The 22,699-nt window shown below is 45.5% G+C and overlaps 1 protein-coding gene across 1 annotated transcript; it reads left to right on the top strand.

Moving 5' to 3' along the window:
• The first annotated feature begins 2,884 nt into the window (after positions 1 to 2,884).
• Positions 2,885 to 22,201, top strand: QDPR (quinoid dihydropteridine reductase). The gene is made up of 7 exons (XM_047718965.1): positions 2,885 to 3,044; positions 5,228 to 5,320; positions 10,206 to 10,302; positions 13,149 to 13,289; positions 17,172 to 17,280; positions 19,126 to 19,209; positions 21,517 to 22,201. The coding sequence occupies exons 1-7, from the start codon at positions 2,946 to 2,948 to the stop codon at positions 21,620 to 21,622; spliced, it is 729 nt and encodes a 242-aa protein (XP_047574921.1). The 5' UTR covers positions 2,885 to 2,945; the 3' UTR covers positions 21,623 to 22,201.
• Positions 22,202 to 22,699: the final 498 nt, after the last annotated feature.

Here is a 22,699-nt window from a genome sequence, read left to right as displayed (position 1 = left end):
AGAAGGAAACTGAGCATGTAAGGGTTAGTACTTGAATGCTGCCCACAACGCATGGTATCAAATGTCGAGCTCGGGGCTGTGTGCCTGGGCATTTCTTTCTGTGAAATGTCACTGCTGTCAGGATCTCCAGAACCGTTATTCATACCTTGGGATGACCTCTGTTCTCAAGGTTTTTAATTGAAATGTGTAGACAGGCTATATGATGGGTGGATTTATCACTGGGTGAATCTGCTGTGTGTAAATTGCAGCAGAAGTCAGCTTGTGGCTGGACTGGGGCAGCCTGGACCCCGACATTCACATTCCTGTCCTCCAACAGCACCTCCGCCACCAAAAACCTTGTGTCATCTGAAGTGGGAAAGAAAAGTCTTTTTCTAATGTGTTAGCAAATGATCGCCTTGTCAGGGGCTTTACTTCTAATACTGAAAATTTGTGTGTGTGTGTGTTTTCTTTTAATGTATAGCCACTAGGAATGAAATATTTCCTACTTTCTATCTTATACCGTGGCTTTTCAATTTTGATTTTTAATCTATTACTGTAAGCCAACTTGACGTCATGTGAGACTGATAACAGCAACTCTCAATAGTTTTGGGAGGTCACATTTGGCAGAAGTGGCACAGGACATTGTTTATTTGGTCACTGAGGTCTGGAGGGGGGTTCAGGAGTTTGCATTGTTAATGGACAAGAGTTCCAGAAACCTCACTTGGAATGTAATGAGGGGCCAGAGGGACATGGGAATGGAAACATTAGTTTCCTTCCTTATAGTGGGGTTCACTTCTGTGGTCTCTCCATAATGAAAATAAACAAGAGTGTCTCTGAAGCTTGTGTAGATCTTTTCCTCATACAGAAGGCTTTTACTAGATGCTTGTCGTCTCCCCCGGCCCCAGCCCCCACAATGCTGCAACAAGCCTTCGTGGCAGGCAAGGGACGAGGGATGTTCTATCCTGATGAACCCTCTCATGAGAAAACTGGATGTCAGGGCTGGGGCTGGAGTTCAGGTCTTTGAAATATAGCAGGTCATCTTCATCACAATGACTTTGAAATAGCAAATGTTTTTCTGGTAATGAAGACATACAAAAGGCTGAGAAGAGGAGTTGGCGTATTAATAAATGACCAATAACGTTTATTATTCTTATAGTAATGTTAAGCATGCTTTGGACCTGTGCAATACCTTTGCATCATATTTCTCCCTCAGATGATGGGCCTATGTCAACTATTGGTGTTTTAGGGATTAAGCAATTATTTTTAGAATGATTATTTTAGAAAAATATGGGAAACAAATGATTCCCAATAAGCCCTTGCGGTGCTGAATGGAAGTATCATTAAGTATAACTCTACTGAGGACCTGAGTTCAAATTCCTACTCCTCTGGGCAAGTGCTTGAGGCTCTGGTGCCTCAGTTTCCTAATCTGGCATGGGATTGTTGTACAAAGTAAAATGAAATAGCACATTCAGATTACGGTATACAGAGGGCTTCAAATAAGTGGTGTTAATCTCCTCATCTAGACTTCTAGTAATTCTGTTCTTGGTAATGACGCTTCTGATAATAAATGGTGTTGCAGTTGGCATCCTGTTCTCCAAGAAGGTATTTTTGTGTGTTTTATCTGGCACAAGGGTACTGAGCAAACATTTGTATGTCTGCTATATGCACGACACACTGCGTACAGGTAGAGGGTGATACAAACATGTATAATATTGCCAAAACAGTGATACAAAAATTGTAGTATACTATATTTTAAATGTTTAACACTTCACAAATTAATGCTTTTAAAACAGAAAAAAAACCCATGAAAATTATTACAAGAGTTCTAAAAAATATGACTACTTATGGTACAACAGGCCTTGGTCTGCTAGAGACACAGTTAAAGATGTGAGTCCAATAATGGGTCCTTGGGCCTCTGTGACTGTATGTAAGACCCAATTTGACAGGAATGTTAAAGGTCCACAGTGAAGCCCCACCAAATGGTACCAACTGGCCCCACTAACAGAGCCTGGCATTTTCTTTCTCATAAACTCACAATCTCTAAGATGTGCAGTGATGGTAACAGAAGGAATGGCAAAAGTAATTATATTAATAATGTCAATGGGCATTTATTGAGCTCCTACTACTGGCCACACACTGCTCTAAGTATTCTAGTATTTTTTTTAGATTTTATTTATTTATTTGACAGACAGAGATCACAAGTAGGCAGAGAGAGGGGGAAGCAGGCTCCCTGCTTGAGCAGAGAGCCCGATGTGGGGCTCTATCCCAGGATCCTGGGATCATGACCTGAGCGGAAGGCAGAGGCTTTAACCCACTGAGCCACCCAGGTGCCCCAGTATTCTAGTATTATTTTAAAAAATCCTTTCCAGAACTCTAGGAGGACAGACCATTAGTATTCCCATTTCACTGAGAGGGGATTGAGGCACAGAGCAGTTAAGCAAGTTGCTTAGGAGCACTCAGCTATTAAACAGGGGGCCCAGGCCGTGGAGCTCCAGAGCCTGCATTATTTTATTTATTTATTTATTTATTTATTTATTTATCTATCTATCTATCTACCTATTTATTTAAAATTATTATTATTATTATTATTGCCTGCACTCTTACTTAAAGGTAAAATATATACATGGTTTTGTTTGTGTCTCCAGTGGACTCTCAACATCGTGAGCGCACACCTGCTCTCCACCCTCCCCATCCTTAGCCCTGCGCCCTGCGCCCTGCACACCGTGGCTGCCTGGCACCTAGAGGCGGGCGGGCCGCGGGGCTCTGCTGGCGCACCTGCAGGGTGTCGATACTCGCCCAGCGTGGCCGTGCGCTAGGCGGCAGCAGCGGGCCCCGCGCGGGGTTGGCGGCCACGCGGTCCCTCTTGGCGGGGTCGGTGGGCGGGCCGGGGCGGGGCCGGGCGATCCCGGGCGCAGCGTTCGGGCTCGCGGCATTCTGAGCTTCGGGAGCTCGGCGGGAGTAGCAGGATGGCGGCGGCAGCGGGCGAGGCGCGCCGGGTGCTGGTGTACGGCGGCAGGGGCGCGCTGGGCTCAAGATGCGTGCAGGCGTTCCGGGCCCGCAACTGGGTAATTCGGCCGGGTCTCCGGTGGCGGTAGCGGGCGGGAACGCGGATGACTGGGGAGCAGAGCGCCCTGCCGGTGCAGCCCGGGAGGGCTGACCGGACGAAGCCGGAGCCCCTGCGCGCCCCAAAACAGGAGCGCTTGCACGTGCTTGCACAAGTCTGCTGTTCTGACTACGAGTGCGTGCTCACGCCCCAGGTGCCGGCCTTTGCTCTGCAAGGAGGTGGGGGATGGGGCCGCTCGCTCGGTCTCCGCCGGGCCCTGCAAGTCGGGGATGGCTCCGGAGAGAATTCCAGAGGGGAATGAAGAGGAGCGGGTTTGAGGGTACAGGGAGAGACGGTGAGAAGGACGCTCTGGAATTTGGCTGCCTGGCACGGGATACTATCTCTAAAATCGTGAACTTACTGCTTAACGCCCTCGAACCTCAGTTTCCCCATCTGTAAAATGGGGATGTTGTTAGTAGCTGTCCCTTAGGGGGTTGTGCGGATTGAATGAGATCATTTAAAGTTCCTGACTCGTGGTAAGAGCTGTTGAAAGATTAGCTATTAGTATTACTGGAATTAACCCCATCATTTAGCCAGCCTTGGACGTGGTATTTTGAAGGCTGGGCGCCGCAAATGCTGGTGGCTTCTTCGTTTTGAAAAGATTTCAACTACTTTGCATAATCGGGTAATGCTCCCTGCAGGAAGCAAGTAGGAGTGGAACTGATCTGTGGTCAGAGACCCTGACCCCAGCCGCCAGGCAGGGCTCAGCACATTCCTGGAGGAGGCCCGCCCTGTGTCTTCTCGCTGCAGCTGTCACTTGCACAAAATGTCCTGGAGCTCTGGGGAGCTTCATCTGGGGGGTTTAGTTAGTAGCCGCAGGAGCTTGGGCCAGGGTGTCCAGGAACGAGGGAGAGAGTTTCCTTCTCGTTCAGAATCTGGTATAGGACTTAGAAAAGATTCTAAATGCACCACCGGCTTCTACTCTGAACTTGGGAAGACTGTTTTGAGGCATCTTCCAAGGTCTGCAGAGGTGAGAGTGGGAACAGGTAAGGAGTGCTGGCCGCGGGCTAGACACTGTGTTCCTATATACTCTTAATTTCATTTACTCTTCCCCAGACTTGAATATGGTGGATTCTGTTGGTATCTCTGTATTCAAAAGGGGAGGCTTGTGGGTTCCCCTGGTTGGGGGCACTTGGCACAATCTGGCAAGCTGATTGACCTCTCTACTCATCTCCCCTACCCTATCTCTTCATTTCTAGGAGCCCTGGGAGGGAGGGGCTGGGATACAACCTTTTCTTTGTGTCTGTATCCCCTGTGGCTGGTGACATAGAAGTAGTAAGTGTTCTTGAATGAATGCTGTGTTCTTCAAAGCTTGTGGTAGAGATATTTATCTGTGGGGCCTGCAGACCTTGGGTCACTGGAACTTTCTGAGAAAGAACTGGGTGTTACCCATGCCAGGAGCTCTTGAAGTTAATTTTCACACTAACCCTGTTAATTGTTAACAATGAACAGGCATGAGAAAGGCACTAGTTTGTGGGATGAGGACCCAAAGCCATTCCTCTGTGCTTGAGGACAGGGGTCTGAAAACTCTAGCCCTCCAAGGGCCGGATCTGGCTTGCCATCTGGTTTTGTACACCTCATGATCTAAGATTGTTTTCACATTTTTAAATGGTTGGTGGGGGGAGAAAAATGAAAAGAATACTATTTTGTGACATGTGAAAATTACATGAAATTCACGTTTCTGGAGTTTTAGTGCCTGAAGTTTTATCCGGACATAGCCACGCCTGTTGGTTTATCTAGATTGTCTGTGGCTGCTCTGGGGTTTAAATAGCAGATCTGAGCCTTTTGACACAGACTGTATGACCAGCAAAATGTTTGGGCCTTTACAGACGAAGATTTATGCAGACCCCTGGTCTAGGGGTCTCTGGAGGTAGACGGTTTGGCTTCAGAGGTGAGAGGGGAGGAGGAAGGTGAGGTGTTTGGAGGCCGATGGGCTGGGCTAGGCTGGGGCTTGGTAATGGGTAGGCTGACTGAAACCAGGTGTCCCTGTAAGGATGGCGAGAGGTCAGGAGTGAGATCCTTTCTCCAGTGGGTTTTCTTTTTAAGCCTCTTACCTGTCTCCATTGTCCCCATTTCTGGGTGTGGATCTTTAATGGAATTATATCTTACTGTCTCTTGACCAAAGCTGTTTTCTCTTCATGCTAGTGGGTTGCCAGCATCGATGTGGTGGAGAATGAAGAAGCCAGTGCCAGTGTTGTGGTTAAAATGACAGACTCGTTCACAGAGCAGGCTGACCAGGTAATTCCAGAAAAGGACCCCCATGTTTGCAAGCACTGTGGTAGGGGGACCATGGAGGGGAAGGGGGAGTGGTTTCCACTGGTGACATGTTCTTTTTTTTCAACTAGTATTCTCTACTTATGGAAAGCCATTTGAGTTCATTGAGGGAAATTTGGAAAAAGTAAAAACAAAACAAAAAAATGCAAAGAAGATAAATTACTCATAACCCACTTCTGGTTAGCTCACTATTCACGTTTTGGCCCATTTTCTTTCTTTTTTTTTTTTTTTAAGATTTTATTTATTCATTTGTCAGAGAGAGAGAGAGTGCGCACAAGCAGGCAGAGTGGCAGGCAGAGGCAGAGAGAGAAGCAGGCTCCCCACCAAGCAAGGAGCCCGATGTAGGACTCTATCCCAGGACCCTGGGATCATGACCTGAGCTGAAGGCAGAGGCTTTAACCCACTGAGCCACCCAGGCATCCCTTGGCCCATTTTCTTGTGTTTTCTATGCATACTATATGTTTTTAGTTTCATAATTTGAGATAATCTTGTATTTTATATTTCATGGTGAGCTTTTTTTTTTTTTTTTTTTTGGACATAACACTTTATTTAAATACTTCAGATCACTTTAAAAAAAAACCCTCTGGGGGTACCTGGCTGGCTCAGTAGATTAAGCCGCTGCCTTCGGCTCAGGTCATGATCCCAGCATCCTGGGATCAAACCCCACATTGGGCTTTCTGCTCAGCAGGGAGCCTGCTTCCCCCCTCTTTCTCTCTCTCTCTCTGCCTGACTCTCTGCCTACTTGTGATCTCTGTCAAATAAATAAATAAATAATCTTAAAAAAAACAACAACACTGTCGGCGTGTGATTTTTAATTTCCTTAGTTTCCACTTCCTGCACATGTAAGGGTTTTGTAGTTTTTCTTTTTTAAGTTACCAAGAATCCTGTGAACATCTTTGTCTCCATCTCTGATTACTTAGGATCCATTCTAAACAGTGGAGCTCCCCAGTTCAACGCATGAATACTAACAAAAGAGGTTTTTTTTTTTTTTTTTTTTTTAAGATTTTATTTATTTATTTGACAGAGATCACAAGTAGACGGAGAGGCAGGCAGAGAGAGAGAGGGAAGCAGGCTCCCTGCCGAGCAGAGAGCCCGATGCGGGACTCGATCCCAGGACCCCGAGATCATGACCTGAGCCTAACCCACTGAGCCACCCAGGCGCCCCCAAAAGAGGTTTTTTTAAATTATAAACTGATAGCTTATTGAAAACCAGAAGTCAAACAAATATGTAAGTAAACAGTGAAATACCCGTTTCTCCCCATGATCCTGCCACTGCCTGGAAGGAACACTGTTGACAAGTTGATGGCCATCTTGGTGTAAATATCAGAGAAGCCCCTCAGTGGTCTAGTCTTTCCTGAAGAGCTGTTCCCACAAGCTGTTTGGGGGACTGTGCTGTCTGTGGTTCTCATGCTGGCGCTATAGCCCACATTCCCAAGGAGATCTCCACATTGTTCTTTGTGTGGTGTGCCATACTTTTGTGAGCACTCTGAAGCAGGTGGGCAGGTGGGGATAGACCCATGTTGGAGCTTGGGAGACTGAGTTTCAGACATTTAAGTGACATGGCGAACAGGCTGGCTGGTGGTAGATAAGGAGCATGGATTTTCTTTTCTTTTATTTTTTTAAAAGATTTTGTTTATTTGACAGACAGAGATCACAAGTAGGCAGAGAGGCAGGCAGAGAGAGAGAGGAGGAAGCAGGCTCGCTGCTGCGCAGAGAGCCTGATTCGGGGCTTGATCCCAGGACCCTGAGATCATGACCTGAGCCAAAGGCAGAGGCTTTAACCCACCAAGCCACCCGGGCACCCCGGAGCATGGATTTTCTAATAAGGGACTTACTGGGGCGCCAGGATGGCTTCATTGGTGGAGCATCTGACCCTTGATTTCTACTCATGTCGTGATCTCAGGGTCCTGGGATTGAGCCCCACATCAATCTGAGCAGGGAGCCTGCTTCTCCCTCTCTGTCTTCCACTCCCCCTGCTTCTGCTCTCTCTCTATTCTGTCAAATAAATAAATAAGATCTTATAAAAAAACAAGATCTTAAAAAAAAGTGATACATGTATGATGTAGAAAATTAAGTAAAGCAAAAAGAAGTGGGGGGGATTTTAGCCCCACTATGTAGTTAATGTTTTGCAGTATTTCCTTCCAATCCATTTCTCCAAATGTATACATGTGTAAGTCTAAAAAATGAAAAACAATAATCCAAACTGAGCATACTGTCTTGCTCATTTGCTCTTTCTACAGCATCTGTTTGACAGAGGTTAGGATGCAAAAAGCCAGCTGACTTATTCCAGAATATAGGTTTTTGTTCTTAACTTTTCTTGACATGATCCTAATGTTTGCTGAACCCGGTGATTACCTGTTGGCCTTAATGGGCTTAATAATAAAACCCAGCCAGGCAATGTTACATGTCAGGCTCTGGCCTAAGTGCTTGATTCACTTTAACTTGCTTAATCTCTGTTACACTCCCAGAACAAAGTTTCTGATTGATCTCTCTTTTCAAAATGGGGAATTTGAAGCAGAGAAAAGCTTTGGCATTTGCTCAAGGTCAAACAGGCAGGAGGTGGCAGAGTTGGGATTTGAACCGGCGCAATGGGGTTTGATATCTGCGCTCTTGACTCCATGCTAAGCTGCCTCTCAGCAACGTAGCTCCATGTGAACCAAGTAATGAGAGCCAAAGTAAATGCAAGGAAGCACCTGGGCTTGGTATCGGCAGCTCTTCTGTGTTCATTGTCTTGTCTCTTCCTGTTAATTGCAGGTTTTTGAGGTCATGTGCGTTTTTGAAATTGACCCCATCTGAGACTTGACAGTGCATTTTATTTTATTTTATTAAAAAAAAATTTTTTTTTAAAGATTTTATTTATTTGACAGAGATCACAAGTAGGCAGAGAGGCAGGGAGAGGGGGAGGCATGCTTCCCGCTGAGCAGAGAGCCCAGGACCCTGGAATTATGACCTGAGAAGCTAAAGGAAGAGGCTTTAACCCACTGAGCCACCCAGGCACCTCAGTGCATTTTAAAGAGAAAGATGGAGCAATGCCTTAGTTATTACAAGTTATTACAAGTTCAGACTTTAAAACCTTTAACCCTCCCTAACCGCCACTCACTTAGTTAAGATTTCTGGATAAACGGCATGACATCCAGTTTTTGTTTTTAAGGCTTCAGAAAAGGAAATTCAATCCTAATATGAGTAAAATTGACCCCCGAGGCAGGAAATTCACTAGAGACAGTGAGGAGATAAGATGTGAGAAAGGCATTAAATCTTTTTTTTTTTCTTTTTTCTTTTGGGAGAGAGGACAGAGGGAGAGGGAGAATCTTACATGGGGCTTGATCTCACAACCCTGAGATCATGACTTGAGCTGAAATCGAGAGTTGGAGGCTTAACCGACTGAGCCACCCAGCCACCCTAAAAGGCATTAAGTCTTTGAAAAACTATTGGGCAGAGAGTAAAATTGAAGGGGGAGAAATTTTAAAATGCACAAATGTAAAAACAAGTCAAACAGGCGCATTGTTTCTGTGGGCTCCATACTTCCCTGAAGAGTAGAACATGCACAGGGCTGTGTGTACATATGGACATTGGAAGATCTCCAGGTCTGGCAGCTGGGATCTGGGCTCTTGGTAACAGGACTTGGTTTAAGAATGAGAGGCCGGGGCAGCCTGGCAACCAGTGTAACAGGAGGAAGGTCGACAAACGTAAGGCAGGATTAGGTGAGACACTCATGAGTAGAGACCAAGGGAAATTCAGGAATTTCTTAAGAGGAAAGATGTAGGTATGGGGCGTAGGGAGAAGATTGGTTTCCATTGCCCAACCCTTCTCTTGGAGGCAGTGATTGGAGTCCTTAGAAATTGATGGGGAAAGAGGTGGGGGACTGAAATGTTGCCACTGGTAACACTTGCCACTTGGGTCAGGTCATCTTAGCCATTCTAGAGAAGTGCGAAAGGGTCATGTGGTTGATGGCCAGAATTGCCTGTCTTGCCAGATTTTTGTTCTGATAAATTGTAACAAAAGGACATGTGTATATTTTCAACACTTCAAAAATTTCAAACAAGTAGAGAGATAAATGAACACCATGTACCTGATATTGACCAACATTTTGCCATTGACTATTTTTATTTTTTTAATTGAAGTATAGTTGGTTATTTTTTTTTTTTTAATTTTATTTATTTATTTGTCAGAGAGAGAGAGGGAGAGAGAGCAAGCACAGGCAGACAGAATGGCAGGCAGAGGCAGAGGGAGAAACAGGCTCCCTGATGAGCAAGGAGCCCGATGTGGGACTCGATCCCAGGATGCTGGGATCATGACCTGAGCCGAAGGCAGCCGCTCAACCAACTGAGCCACCCAGGCGTCCCTAGTTGGTTATTTTTTATTGTTCTTTTTAAAAAATATAATTTTTCACTGGCATTTTGATTTGGAGTTGCACTTCTGGGGATTTTTGTATGGAGGGGAGAAAAGAATTGATTATCTCAGATAGTGTTTCTGTGATGCATGAAGAAAGTCTGGAAAGAAATACACCAGAAGGTTAGTTGTTGGCAGTGAAGCTCTCGGTGAACTCTTTAAATTTTAAAGCCTTCTCCTAACTTTACTCCCGTTGCTTTATTCGAGGCATGCTTAGGTCCCAGCCCTTCAGGATGCTCCAGAGAAGACTCTAGATTGCTTTGTAAAAATCACATTGAATTTTCTTTATCCAAAATGCTTATTGTAGATTGGTCGTGCATCTAGTCTTTCAAAGTGTTCATTGCCAGTGCTGTTAACTGACTTTGAAACGAAGTGAAAAATAAACGGAGGTGTCCGTGAAGATGTTAGCTTGTTTAGGTTTACCTGACGGTTTATGCACTTTTTGTCCCCTTTGTTTAAGGTGACTGCTGAGGTCGGAAAGCTCTTGGGTGAGGAGAAGGTGGATGCGATCCTTTGTGTGGCTGGAGGCTGGGCTGGAGGCAACGCCAAATCCAAGTGTGAGTCTTTTTCTGCATTAATCATTCATTCCACTCTGCTCTTTGTCCAGCTGGCACGGATTGGGTCCATCCCGTGTGCCGGGCCAGATGTTTTCTGTATTCTCCCAGAAGCTTTGCAATAGCTCTGAGAGGTAGGGATTAACCTCCCATGTGACAGATAAAGGAAAAACTTCCCATAAAAGGGGGTTAGGGGAAAGGGACGTTGAGTTTGAAGTTTAGAATAGAAGCAGAAAGAAATCAACATTGTGTCCACCCTAATCTTTCAGGGCCTCTTACTGGGAACTGGAGGATATGTGAGAAATGGAGAGACCCTTCTGAAAGTCAGACTCAAAACTGTGTGTGTATTAAAGCTGAGTATAGGGGCACCTGGATGGCTCAGTCGGTTGGGCGCTTGCCTGCCTTAGGCTCAGGTCATGATCCCAGGGTCCCTGCTCCCAGGGTCCCTGCTCAGCAGGGAGTCTGCTCCTCCCTTTCCTTGCCCCTCTCCCCTCCGTGGGTGCTCTGTCTCTCGATTTCTTTCACTCTCAAATAAATAAATAAAAAATGGTTACTTAAAAAAATAAAGCTGAATATGTTTTTCAACTTACTATGGAAATTTTCAAGCATACAGAGAAGTTGAAAGAACAGAAGTTGAAAGAAGTGGGGCGCCTGGGTGGCTCAGTGGTTAAGCCTCTGCCTTCAACTCAGGTCATGATCTCAGGATCCTGGGTTCGAGCCCCATATTGGGCTCTCTGCTCAGCAGGGAGCCTGCTACCCCCTCTCTCTCTGCCTACTTGTGATTTCTGCCTGTCAAATAAAAAAAAAAAAAAAAAAAAAAGAAGTTGAATGCACTGTGCCTTTACTTATATATAAGTGTAGGAGGTAAATTTAATATGTATATATATTTTAGTTAAAAATATATTTTAGTTGAAAACATGAACATCTGGAAATAATAAAATATTAACGAAATTTTTATGGTTGCCTGACACTGAAACATTTTTTAAAAATGTATTTACTAGGGCGCCTGGGTGGCTCAGTGGTTAAAGCTTCTGCCTTCAGCTCAGGTCATGATCCCTAGGTCCTGGGATTGAGCCCTGCATCGGGCTCTCTGCTCAGCAGGGAGCCCGCTTCCTCCTCTCCCTCTCTCTGCCTGCCTCTCTGTCTACTTGTGATCTCTGTCTGTCAAATAAATAAAATCTTTTAAAAATAACCAAAAACATATTTACTTACTTATTTTTCTTCCTTGTTATGATTTGTGTACATATCTAGATTCAGTAATTAACATTTGCTGGACTCCTGCTCTTTCTGGTGTGTGTGTGTCCTGTGTGTGTATTTTTTTTGTTAACCATTTGAAAGTAAGTTGACATTGTGCCACTCTTTGGCATGCATCTTTAGGGAGTAAACCCATTCTCCTACATTCTCATAATACCATGGACCTCCCTAAGAAAATTAATAATGATTCCATAAGATTACTAATACTCAGGCTGTATTCAGATTGCTTAATTTATTCCAGATCTTGTATCATTATTTTTTTCCCCACCTGAATGTTCTAGTCAGGGTTTGTGCATTGCATTTTGTCGTTTTTAGTCCCTTAATCTAGAATTTTTTTTTTCCTATGATAGACTTGGTGTGTTCAGGGCACTTTTCTCATAGACTGTCCTACATACTGATTTGTCCATTTCTTTAAGGTGTCACGTACCTTGTTCCCTTGTCCATGTTATTTCCTGTGAACTAGAATTTAGATCAAGAGACTTACTTAGACCGGGTTAAATATTTTGGAGGTGAGTGTTCCTCCTGAGTGATGTGTGCTTCATGTGACCTCATGTTGGGATACTTAACGAGGTCAGATCACGTCGCCACCCACAGTGATGTCAATTGGGTGCTCGGTTAAGGTGGTAGCGACAGACTGCCGTTGTGAAGGTAACGTTTTCATGTTGGTAGTTAGTGATTGTGGGATGCTATGTGGGCATCGTGTGTGAATGTCCTATTTCTAAGCCTCTTGAGGGTCTCAAATTCCTCAAACCTAGTAGTGTTAAGCCTCCATTGATAATCTCTGCCTGAGTCAGTGGTTTTTAAATTCTGTCATTCCTTCTTTGTGTATCAGTCAAAGCTCTGTAAAAAGGAATTGATTTCTCTGTGAAATCAGTTACATGTAAAATTGGTATTTTGTGGAGTGATCAGATTGGCAAAACACCCTCATAGCCTTTTGTGTGTTTTGGAAACAAGAATTGATGACTTTTTTTTTTGGTCTAGTCCTTTGTAGCTGGGAAATTCAGTGCCCAGGTTATCTCTGCCTGATGACCTGTCCTCCTGTATCAGGAGGCCTTTCTCTCTGGCTTGTGGCTTCTTTCTCTCTTGCCTTGTGGGTGATGGGATGTACATTAGCACTTACTCCCCACCACATCTCAGGCAAGGCCAGAGGGTGAAAATAAGCGTGAAGTGGTTGTTTTATCAGCTCTCTTTTAAAGAATCTTTAAAGCTGGCATTAAACTTTCAGCCATAAAAAATGTAGCTCTATAAAATCCCTCTACTAGTCCCTCAGACTTTTATTCCAGGTAGAACATGACTTAGACATACAGGTTCTTACTCTGAGTCTCTTGCCCTTTATAAAGAAGAACAATTTTTTAGTTAGAGCCAATCCGGAGTATTAGTTAACATTGAGGAAGCTGAGACTCCGGTAATCCTGTGGTCTGGCTTCGAACCCAAGTCTCTGACTACAGGCCCTGTGCCGTTTGGACTGGACCTTGTCGCTGGGGACTGGGAGGGGAGGAGTGGCTGTTGGGGCCTCGTGACGCCATGAGTGGAGCTCACATTCCACTGTCTTTCCTGCAGATGCCGAGCTCACATGTTTTTCTTTCTCCACTCAGCTCTCTTTAAAAACTGTGACCTGATGTGGAAGCAAAGCATGTGGACGTCGACCATCTCCAGCCACTTGGCCACCAAGCACCTCAAGGAAGGAGGCCTCCTGACCTTGGCTGGTGCCAAGGCTGCTCTGGATGGGACTCCAGGTAAGCCTTCATTTCCCAGTCTGTGAAAAGGGAGCACTCCCCCTTCCCTCCTGGGCTGCTGGGTGCGTCCCTGAGGTCAGGGACCTGGGAGCCCCTCACCCTCCAAGATGCTTTACAGCTGGGTGGAGTTGGCTTCCTTGAGGCCTGGATCTTTTTAGTGGGAGGACTCCTGACCCTTCTAGGTGCATTGTCTTCATGCTAGTCTGGGGACAGAGTCCTGTAATCTAGCATTCCCACCGGCTTCCCGTGTCAGAGATCTACCCTTCAAGGCATGGTGCTGAGCCAGATACTGATCAGTTAATAAACAAGTTTTATCTTCATGGCAGAGTGTCTGCGTGTCCCCGGGAAGTAGCTCAGCCTCTGGAAATGGGGGTTGTAGGGTAAGAGAAGCCAGCAGTGGTTTCTCCACCAGAGCGGAGGGGCTTTGAACAGATTCTTTGATGTCTTTGACCAAATTCTGCTGTAGTTTCTCACTGTAAGTGGCAGTAATGCCACACCGATGTGTAGCCATGAGGCATTGGAGGCATGGACGCATATTCAGTGCCCAGCACGGGCCCAGCCCTCTTAAAGCTGCTCCTGTCCTCTTGTGTATATTCTCACTGAGTCCTGAGGTGGGTAGTTCTTCTCTTGCCTTTTACAGGCAGGCAGACTGGAAGTTCAGTGAAGTGATGGGTCATGATGGTATCAGTGAGCTGCAGATTTACTTTGAACCAAAACCCTGATCCTTTCTAAATTGTGTATCTTTTCTCTTACATCACACAGATGCGAGTTTTCCTTGGCGTTTTTACTTCCTCTTCGTTTCCTGGGGCTGCCGTGACAGTGGACTGTGGCCTCAGGGGTTAAACAGAGAAACTTATTTTCTTACAGTTCCTGGGGCTGGAAAGCCTGAGACAGAGGTGTCGGCAGGCTAGGTGTCTTCTGAGGCCTCTCTCCTTGGCTTTCAGACGGCTGCTCCCTGTGTCCTCTTGTGGTCTTCCCTTTGTGTGTCTGTCCTAATCCCCTCTTCTTGTAAGGACACCAGTCATATTACTTTAGGGCCCAAAGACCTCATTGTAACTTCATGACCCTTTTAAAGACCTTGTCTCCAAATACAGTCACGTTCTGAGGTACCACAGGTTAGGATTCCAACATACGAATTTTGGGGGTACAAGTCAATCCATAACCCTCCCTTTAGGATAAGGCTAATGAAATTTAAGTGGGGTAGGGGAATAGCACAGAGAGGCAGAAAGTGTCTTCCTCTGCTACCTAAGTAAGCTCTTCTCTTAAAAAAAGGAAGGGAGGGTTTTTGGGGAGGAGGTGCTTTTTAGTAAGTGGTAGAGACCTCGAGCACCTTTTTCAATTTTAATGTAAGTCACTGAAGTGTGAGGCTCTTACAAATTAACAATTTCTTGGCACTCGTTTTCATATTAGATGTCTTGGAGCCTGTGATCTTACACGCCCATGGCTCTTGCAGTAATTATAGCTCTGTAAATGTTAGATGTTAGTTTGGTTGAGATCTGATTTTTATTAAAGGTGACATAGAACAGAGGCACTAGAAAGTGAGTAGAGAAATGAGTAAGTTTATAGCTTGACATTTAAAAAAGAAAATGCTATGACCAAAAGACTAATTTTTCTAAAGAACAAAGCAGTCTTTTCCCTTATTTTGGCTTTTAAATATCTTTTTTTATTTATAGTTTTGGATATTGGCTAAGACTGCATTGTTTTGGAACCACACTGATTGGTTTTCTGTTGTGGTTTGGTCGCTTACTTGCAGTATTTGGCAAGTTATTTAACTTATCTGAGCCTCAGTTTTGTCATCTGTAAAATGGGGATAAATAATTGTACCACCTCTGTGTGGTAGTTGAGACTTGTAAATATCTTAATGGGTGTAAATGGCTTAGAAAGATTAAATTATAGAGTCAGTGGTCAGTGTGAACTTTCATTATTACTTATTCCAGACTGATGTTAAAAGCCCAGCTATTTCTGCTTCGTATATTAATAAGCTTGTTCATGTTTAAGTTCTTAGTTAGATGTTGTTAAATGCATTTGAGTCATGAGGTCTTTTAAATTTGATTCAGATCCCAGAGTAATCTGGGGAAATCTATGCATAATCCAAAAGTAAATGATGAACAGGCTTAGTGGTCCTTTAAGCACAAGAAAGATTTTTGTTTTTGTTTTTTTAAGAAAGGTTGTTCAAAGGGTGCCTGGATGGCTCAGTGGGTTGGGTGACTGCCTTCGGCTTGGGTCGTGGTCCTGCAGTTCTGGGATCGAGCCCCACATCAGGCTCCCTGCTCAGTGGGGAGCCTGCTTTTCCCTCTCCTTCTGCTGCTCCCTCTGCTTGTGCTCTCTTTATCTCACTCTCTCTGAAATAGATAAATAAATAAAACTTAAAAAAAAAAAAAAGAAAGGTTGTTCAAAATTGGAGAGTTTTCTCTTGGAAAAATACTCAGAAAACCTCACACTTCAGTGTCCAGGCTTATATCTATAGCATCTCCTGGTGGATAAATGATTAGAAGGAAGGTGATTACTTGTTTACCACCTAGGGACCTGTGCTGTGTTTGGAAATCAGTCTTTAGGGACTACACTGATCATTTTAATAATTGGGAGGAAAGTGTTTATCTTCCCCATGAATGCATCTTGCAAATGATCCCCTTACCTACATTGTGTGGAATCCTGTGGAATTAAGTCATAAGGGTCTCTGGTAGCTTGTTGCTGGTTGCTGGTTTCTTTCTTCATCGTATTGTTTGAATGGAATGAGGAGGGGGCCTTGCGTGTCTGCTGGGGCCTGGGGCTGCGTGCATAAGATTCGTGTGCTGGTTAATTTTAATCGCGCAGAGTGTGTTAGATCTTTATATCATTGTTGGTTTCCTTTCCCAGATGAGACAGAGAAGCCAGAGATGGCGAAATCTTCTTGTGCTTCTCAATAGCGCTTTGAGACCTTGACCCTCTTTTGCAATTCAAGGTTGCTGTTGGAGAGCGCAGTGATTGGTTCCTTAGCTGGGCTGTGGTCCCCACCTCCCCTGGATTTTTGATGGCCTTCTCGTCTATTAATACCTTGAACAGCATGCTTGTTAATTTTTTTAAGAAGGCTGCTGATCTCCAGAAGAAACAGTGGTTTTTTGAAGGAGGAGAGGTGTTTACTTGCTTGGGTGTTGTTGGTTAGAATCTACAGCTGGGTCCCGTTGGGGAGAGAGACTGGGTTCTTGCCACCTGTCCGTGGGACAGACGGAAACCGGACCTAGTGAAATGCATGCCTTGCTTCATTCAGCAAACATTCACCCACCAGGCAGGAGGAAAGGAAGATTAATAGATTGTGTGTATCCTTAAAACGTGAGAATTGTTCAACTGCTATTCCTTATAAACAGTGAGTGGGGCACACTACTGCTGTCACTTTGACGGGAAACGTTTATTGAGCACCTGTCCTGGGCTGAACCCACAGTCAGGTAGTTTCTCCCCATTTTCCAGATGGGATAACAGGATTAGAAAAGTTTTGAAAACTTGGCTGTGATTTGTTCAGCGGTGAGTGGTGGAGCTGGGACTTGAACTTGGGCAGCCTGCTCTCCAGATGACTGCTCCATCTTGCCCTTGAGCATGTATTGATCTGAGGGTTTAGACGCAGCTCTTGCCTGGCCTCTAACCTCGATGCAAGTCTGTGTGTGAGCCTAAGCACGTTTCGCATCCTGTCTGCGCCTCGGTTTGGTCAGTGGTAAAAATAAGATCGACCTGATGGTTTTTATGATAAATGTGAACTGTGGGGTGAGTAACAGGAACACTTGGATATTATGTCTCTTTCCTTCTCTCTACAGGTGTCCATCCTTCTCTTCCTCCAAGACTGGTGCTATGGTCTCTGGACACACTCGTGGTGGCCACTGGTCACTGAACTGTTTTCTCCCCCTTCCCCAGGGATGATCGGCTACGGCATGGCCAAGGGCGCTGTACACCAGCTGTGCCAGAGCCTCGCTGGGAAGAATAGTGGCATGCCTTCTGGCTCTGCAGCGGTTGCCGTGCTCCCGTAAGTGCTGGGGCTTCCCGGTCCCTACCCACTTCTGCCCCACTGCCAAGAGTTAACATTTGAGTAGTTTCCACCAGGGACTTGTGTGTGCTGTTGTCTTGGCTTCTAGAATTTGCCAGAAGCCCAGAAGATGCTTCTTCAGATGTTGGGCGTGTCCCCGGGCTGTCCAGAGTGGTTGATTGGCTGAGGGGTGGGTCTGTTTTTCTTGCCTCTTTTCTTTCCGGGTTTTTTTTCCTTCCCTCTATCTGTCCCTCTGTTCCTCCTTATTAAACGTAGCCTCGGCTCCATAGCTCAGGGGTTAGAGCACTGGTCTTGTAAACGTAGCCTACACATTTTATTTTGATACGTATAATTCTTTTAAGTTATAAGGTCAGTGGAAGAGAGATTGTATTTAGTGTTTGTGTGGGTGTGTTTGTGTGTGGTAGGGGATGGGGTCTGAGAGAATGTGGGAAACTGGGAGATGCTCCTATTTGTGACCAGGAGGAGGGTCCCTAGTCAGCCGTCCCAAGGCAAGGCAGCTGCTTTGGAGGTATAGTTCCTTCCTGCTGGAAGGATTCTAGCACCGACTGGCTTGCCTCTTGTCTGCAGTTCTAGAAAGTGGACATTGGAACCGAGAGGGTCCTGGGATTTCTGGTTCCCTTTCATTTGTGAGCTTCTGTGAGTCTGTGACCTGCTCCCCAGCTGGGTTTTTTTTTTTTTTAAAGCTTTTATTTATTTATTTATTTGAGAGAGAGAGAGAGAGAGAGAGAGAATAAGAGAGAGCATGAGAGATGAGAAGGTCAGAGGAAGAAGCAGACTCCCCGCTGAGCTGGGAGCCCGACGCGGGACTCTAGGATCATGACCCGAGCCAAAGACAGTTGCTTAACCAACTGAGCCACCCAGGTGCCCTCCCCCAGCTGTTTTTTTTTTTTTTTTTAAAGATTTTATTTATTTATTAGAGATCACAAGAAGGCTGAGAGGCAGGCAGAGAGAGAGGAGGAAGCAGGTTCCCCGCCGAGCAGAGAGCCCGATGTGGGGCTCGATCCCAGGACCCCGGGATCATGACCCGAGCCGAAGGCAGAGGCCTTAACCCACTGAGCCACCCAGGCGCCCCTCCCCCAGCTGTTTTGAATAATTCCTGAGGTCTGAATGTTCTTGGGAGAGTCATACCTGTCTGCATTCTGTATTCTCTTGTTGAAAATCTCGAGGTTTTACAGAAAACAGCCACAAAAACGAAGGATGAGACTTTTCTCATATTTAAGGGAATATTATTTTTAGTACCCTTAAAAAATCCTGAGAGGGGCGCCTGGGTGGCTCAGTGGGTTAAGCCGCTGCCTTCGGCTCAGGTCATGATCCCAGGTCCTGGGTTCGAGCCCTGCATCGGGCTTTCTGCTCAGCAGGGAGCCTGCTTCCTCCTCTCTCTCTGCCTGCCTCTCTGCTTACTTGTGATTTCTGTCAAATAAATAAATAAAATCTAAAAAAAAAAATAAATAAATAAAAAATCCTGAGAGACGAGTCTGCTACGTTTTAGGGCATGGAGTAAAGATAAAAGCAGCAAAGCAGTTTACTTGACTATACTTAAGAAATGGCAGGACTGTGTTTTAAAGGAGACTTTTTCATTTTGTTCTGTCTGCCTGGAGGGTGAGTCATGAAACACCTCCCTGAGTTAGGTTCGGACGTGATATCTATAAGTGTGGAGGGCTCCCTGGCTTCCCTCTGACTGTCCTCATGGGACCTTTCTGTGTAAGTGTGGCCACCCCTGGTGCCAGAGGCTCATTGTGCATTTTCCCAGCCGAGGAGGATGGGGAGGCTGTAATTCTGAGAGCCAGCAGGTACACACAACAGCCCTGTGTCTGTGCCCTGCAGGGTGACCCTGGATACCCCAATGAACAGGAAATCCATGCCCGAGGCCGACTTCAGTTCCTGGACGCCCTTGGAGTTCCTGGTTGAGTGAGTACTGACATGGTGTCATAATATGGGCAGCTGCCTGGCTCAGTTGTCCACCTTTTATAGACTGGGGGACAAGCTGTGTTATCTTAGCTAACACACAGCTCTGTGAGGTCACCAGGCCCCCGAGGGTGTGTCACACATCTGTGTGAATCTCAGAGGGGGCTTGATAGTGCTGACCTCTGAATCTTGAGCTGACGGGCTGAGCACATTGTCTCACTGCTCCAGGCCTCAGTTTCCCCATCTGTATAATGGAGTCCATCATAACTGTGAGGGGGATTACATGTGGGAACGCTTGGCTTGTCACGATGTCTGACCCATGCAGTAGGTGTTCCGTAAACCTCTACTCCTGTTAACATTCTCATCTCTGCTAAGGGGAGCAGCGGTCTGGGGGTAAGATGCTGATCTAGGGCACATCGGGGCTCCTGTGTCTGAATTAGCACTGAGACACAGACCTACAGAAAGTGTCCTATATTCCCCAAATCCCATTCAGCCCTTTGTGAATTTGGGTGGCATTTGAAGATCACAGAGAAAGAGTGAGCTTTCTCACCCTGTTGTGTTTGTCTAGATCTCAGTTCCCCAAAGCTCTCCATGTGGTAAGATGTACTCCCTGAGCACCCACTGTGGGCCAGGTGCTGTGCTGGGCCCTGGGCAGGGAGATGGATAAGGAGCAGTCCCTGCCCTCACTGAGCTGGGGCTGACCTTCCCCCTGCTGGCGTCGTCGGTGTGGGCCAGGTTTGGGATGTGCTTCTGGCCTGAGGTTACATCTCTTTTTCATTAAATTGAGAGATACCAGGGACTTTTATCTGATGTTTGGGACTAGTTTTAAGTAGTCCTTTTTATGTGCCAGGCACCATTTTAAACCCTTAACTATTATCTTATTTAATGTTCATAGCAAGTCAGTGGGGGTGGTGCTCTCATCTTTATTTAAGGTTTGGGGACTTGGAGGTCTGGAAGCTGGGGAGTAAGGAACGTGCCTAAGATCACGTAGCAGAGCCGAGATTTGAGCCGAAGGGTGTGGCTGCTGAGCCCGTGGTCTTAATAGGGCCCACAGTTCTTTCTGCCTCCCAGGGTTTGAATTGGGTTTTGCATTTAAGCTTCTTTTTAAAAGCCAACACTTCCCAACGACATCCATGACCTAGGTTCTAGATGCAACATCTGGGGTCATGTGTGTGAATTAGAGCCAAGCTGTAGATCCACAGAGGGTGGCTGGGATAGCCCTCCTTCGTCCCAGAAATCACGATACCATTTGTGGGATTTGAAAACCCACTTGGCAAAGTGGCATGAAATGTGCCTTGAATGTCTGGAGCTTGGTGTTCTCCCTCGTCTACGGCAGACTAATGAGGAAGATGAAGAAATAAGACCGTTCGATACATGTGTAAGTAACACACACGTGCTGACACATCCAGCCTCAAAACCAGTCTCCTTCAGAGACTTCCCTAAGCCCTGCCTGGCCCCAGAGAAGGGTCATGGATGTTATGTCAGGGAGTTTCAGCCGTGCTTTGGTCTTTGGGCTCATGTAATAACGGCTCTCAGATTCTTCAGTTGTCAAGTGTGGGCCCTCGAATGACTTGACATTAAATGTCAGCTCTGGTCAGGTTACTGAACGGCACTGAAGAATCTCCCAGGACCTCCTGAGTGCTTCCCAGTTAATGAAGGTGCAGAGTCCTAGCTGGCAAATTGTCCAAGGGACCATGCACTCAATGTAAATGTTCGAAAAATTATCAGCTACTTGTTATACCTAACAAGTAGCTGATAATTTTTCGAACATTTACATGAATGTGCTGTGTCCTTTTTAATTTCTATCTTCTTAGAGGTCTTCCCAAGCAGGGTTCCCTCCTTCCACACAGAGCGTTAATTCCCCCCCATTCCTGCATTTAATATATTGTATTTTAATAGTCTGTTTTTGTATCTTTGCCCATTGCTGTGGGTGTTCCATTTTTGTTTCCTTAAAAAAGAAAAAAAATGAATTTTTCTTTTAAATTCCTAGGAAAGTAATAGAGTAAAATATATCTCTTATCTCTTAGAATTAACTAAGGTTTCTTTTTAGTCACTTAAAATCACAGTGCTGGGTTATAAAGGATTCCAACAATGAAGAAGAATACAAATGTACTTAAGTTAAAATCTCGCTGAATCCTGCCACTTGGAAATTCGAATGAATATTGAGATTATGAGGGGCCCGGGTGTGTGTATCTGTGGCTTTTTCCACGGCTGCTGCTGCTCTCCTCTTCCTCCAAGCCACTGGTGGGAGTAGAAGCATGTGTTCAGATTTTTGCTTTGAAAATGTAAAGCTGATCTTCTTTGTTCTAGAACCTTCCATGACTGGATCACAGGGAAAAACCGACCGAGCTCAGGGAGCCTGATCCAGGTGGTAACCACAGAGGGAAAGACAGAGCTCACCCCGGCGTATTTTTAAGCTTCATCTCAGTGCCTCCTCGGGACCTGCCAGATGAGTCGTTTGTCTCAGCATGGCTGTGTCCAGCCCTATTTTCTGTAATCCTCTTTGTGGTACGAGATCGTGAGTCCTGTTTTTCCTCTTTCCCAATGTGCATTTTTCCTCCCCGGACAGTGTAAAATGTTTATGGGAAATAAAAAAGATACATGAGGGTAGAGGCCCGCAGATGGCACTTCAGTCTGTGTCAGCGATGCGAGTTTAGGAGGCGTTGAATGGGCCCCTCTTGTATCTGTGTTATCTCGAATTGCATTTGAGACTCCGATTCTCTGTCCCTGACGGTGGCTGTTGACCCGCCTGCCCAGTTCAGAGGGTTGTTGATATGGGGGATGTTTTGGGGGCCTGAGTTATTTTTGAATGTGACATTTATGTCGTGGATATTGTTGGAGCCTCAAATTGAACTGCCTTACAACTCCTTCTGTGGTGTAACTAAAATCCCGTGGATTCTGTTGAGACGCCTTCTTCCTGTACAGTTGCCAAAAGTGCAGCAGAACTACTTGTGGTCTTTTGGAGTTTATCTTGCTAATAAACGCACTTCATTTATTGTGTCGTCTTCTTTCATCAGCTGCGTCTTAAATACAGGTACAGATGAACCTACAGCCGTCAGGGGAAAGGGTGGACTCAAAGCCCGAGATAAATGTTTTCTTTCTTTTTTAAAGATTTTATTTATTTGTCAGAGAGAGAGCAAGAGCACAAATAGGGGGAGCAGCAGGCAGAGGGAGAGGAAGAAGCAGGCTACCCTCTGAGCAGGGAGCCCCACGTGGAGCTTGATCCCAGGACCCCGGGATCCTGACCTGAGCCAAAGGCAGACTCTGAACCAACTGAGCCACCCCAGTGCTTGTTTTTTTGATTCTTTAAAAAGATTTCTATTGAGGTAAAATTCAAATAACAAAATTAAGCATTTTAAAGTGGAAAATTCGGTAGCATTTAGTGTGTTCACAGTGCTCTTTAATCACCACCACCGTCTAGGTCCAGAATACACTCATCACCCCAAATGAAACCCCATCCCCACTGATCGGTTGCTCCTCATTCCCCATGCGT

Source organism: Lutra lutra, chromosome 2 (genome assembly GCF_902655055.1).
Source record: "Lutra lutra chromosome 2, mLutLut1.2, whole genome shotgun sequence".
NCBI lineage: Eukaryota > Metazoa > Chordata > Mammalia > Carnivora > Mustelidae > Lutra > Lutra lutra.
This window is presented reverse-complemented; position numbering and strand designations above follow the sequence as displayed.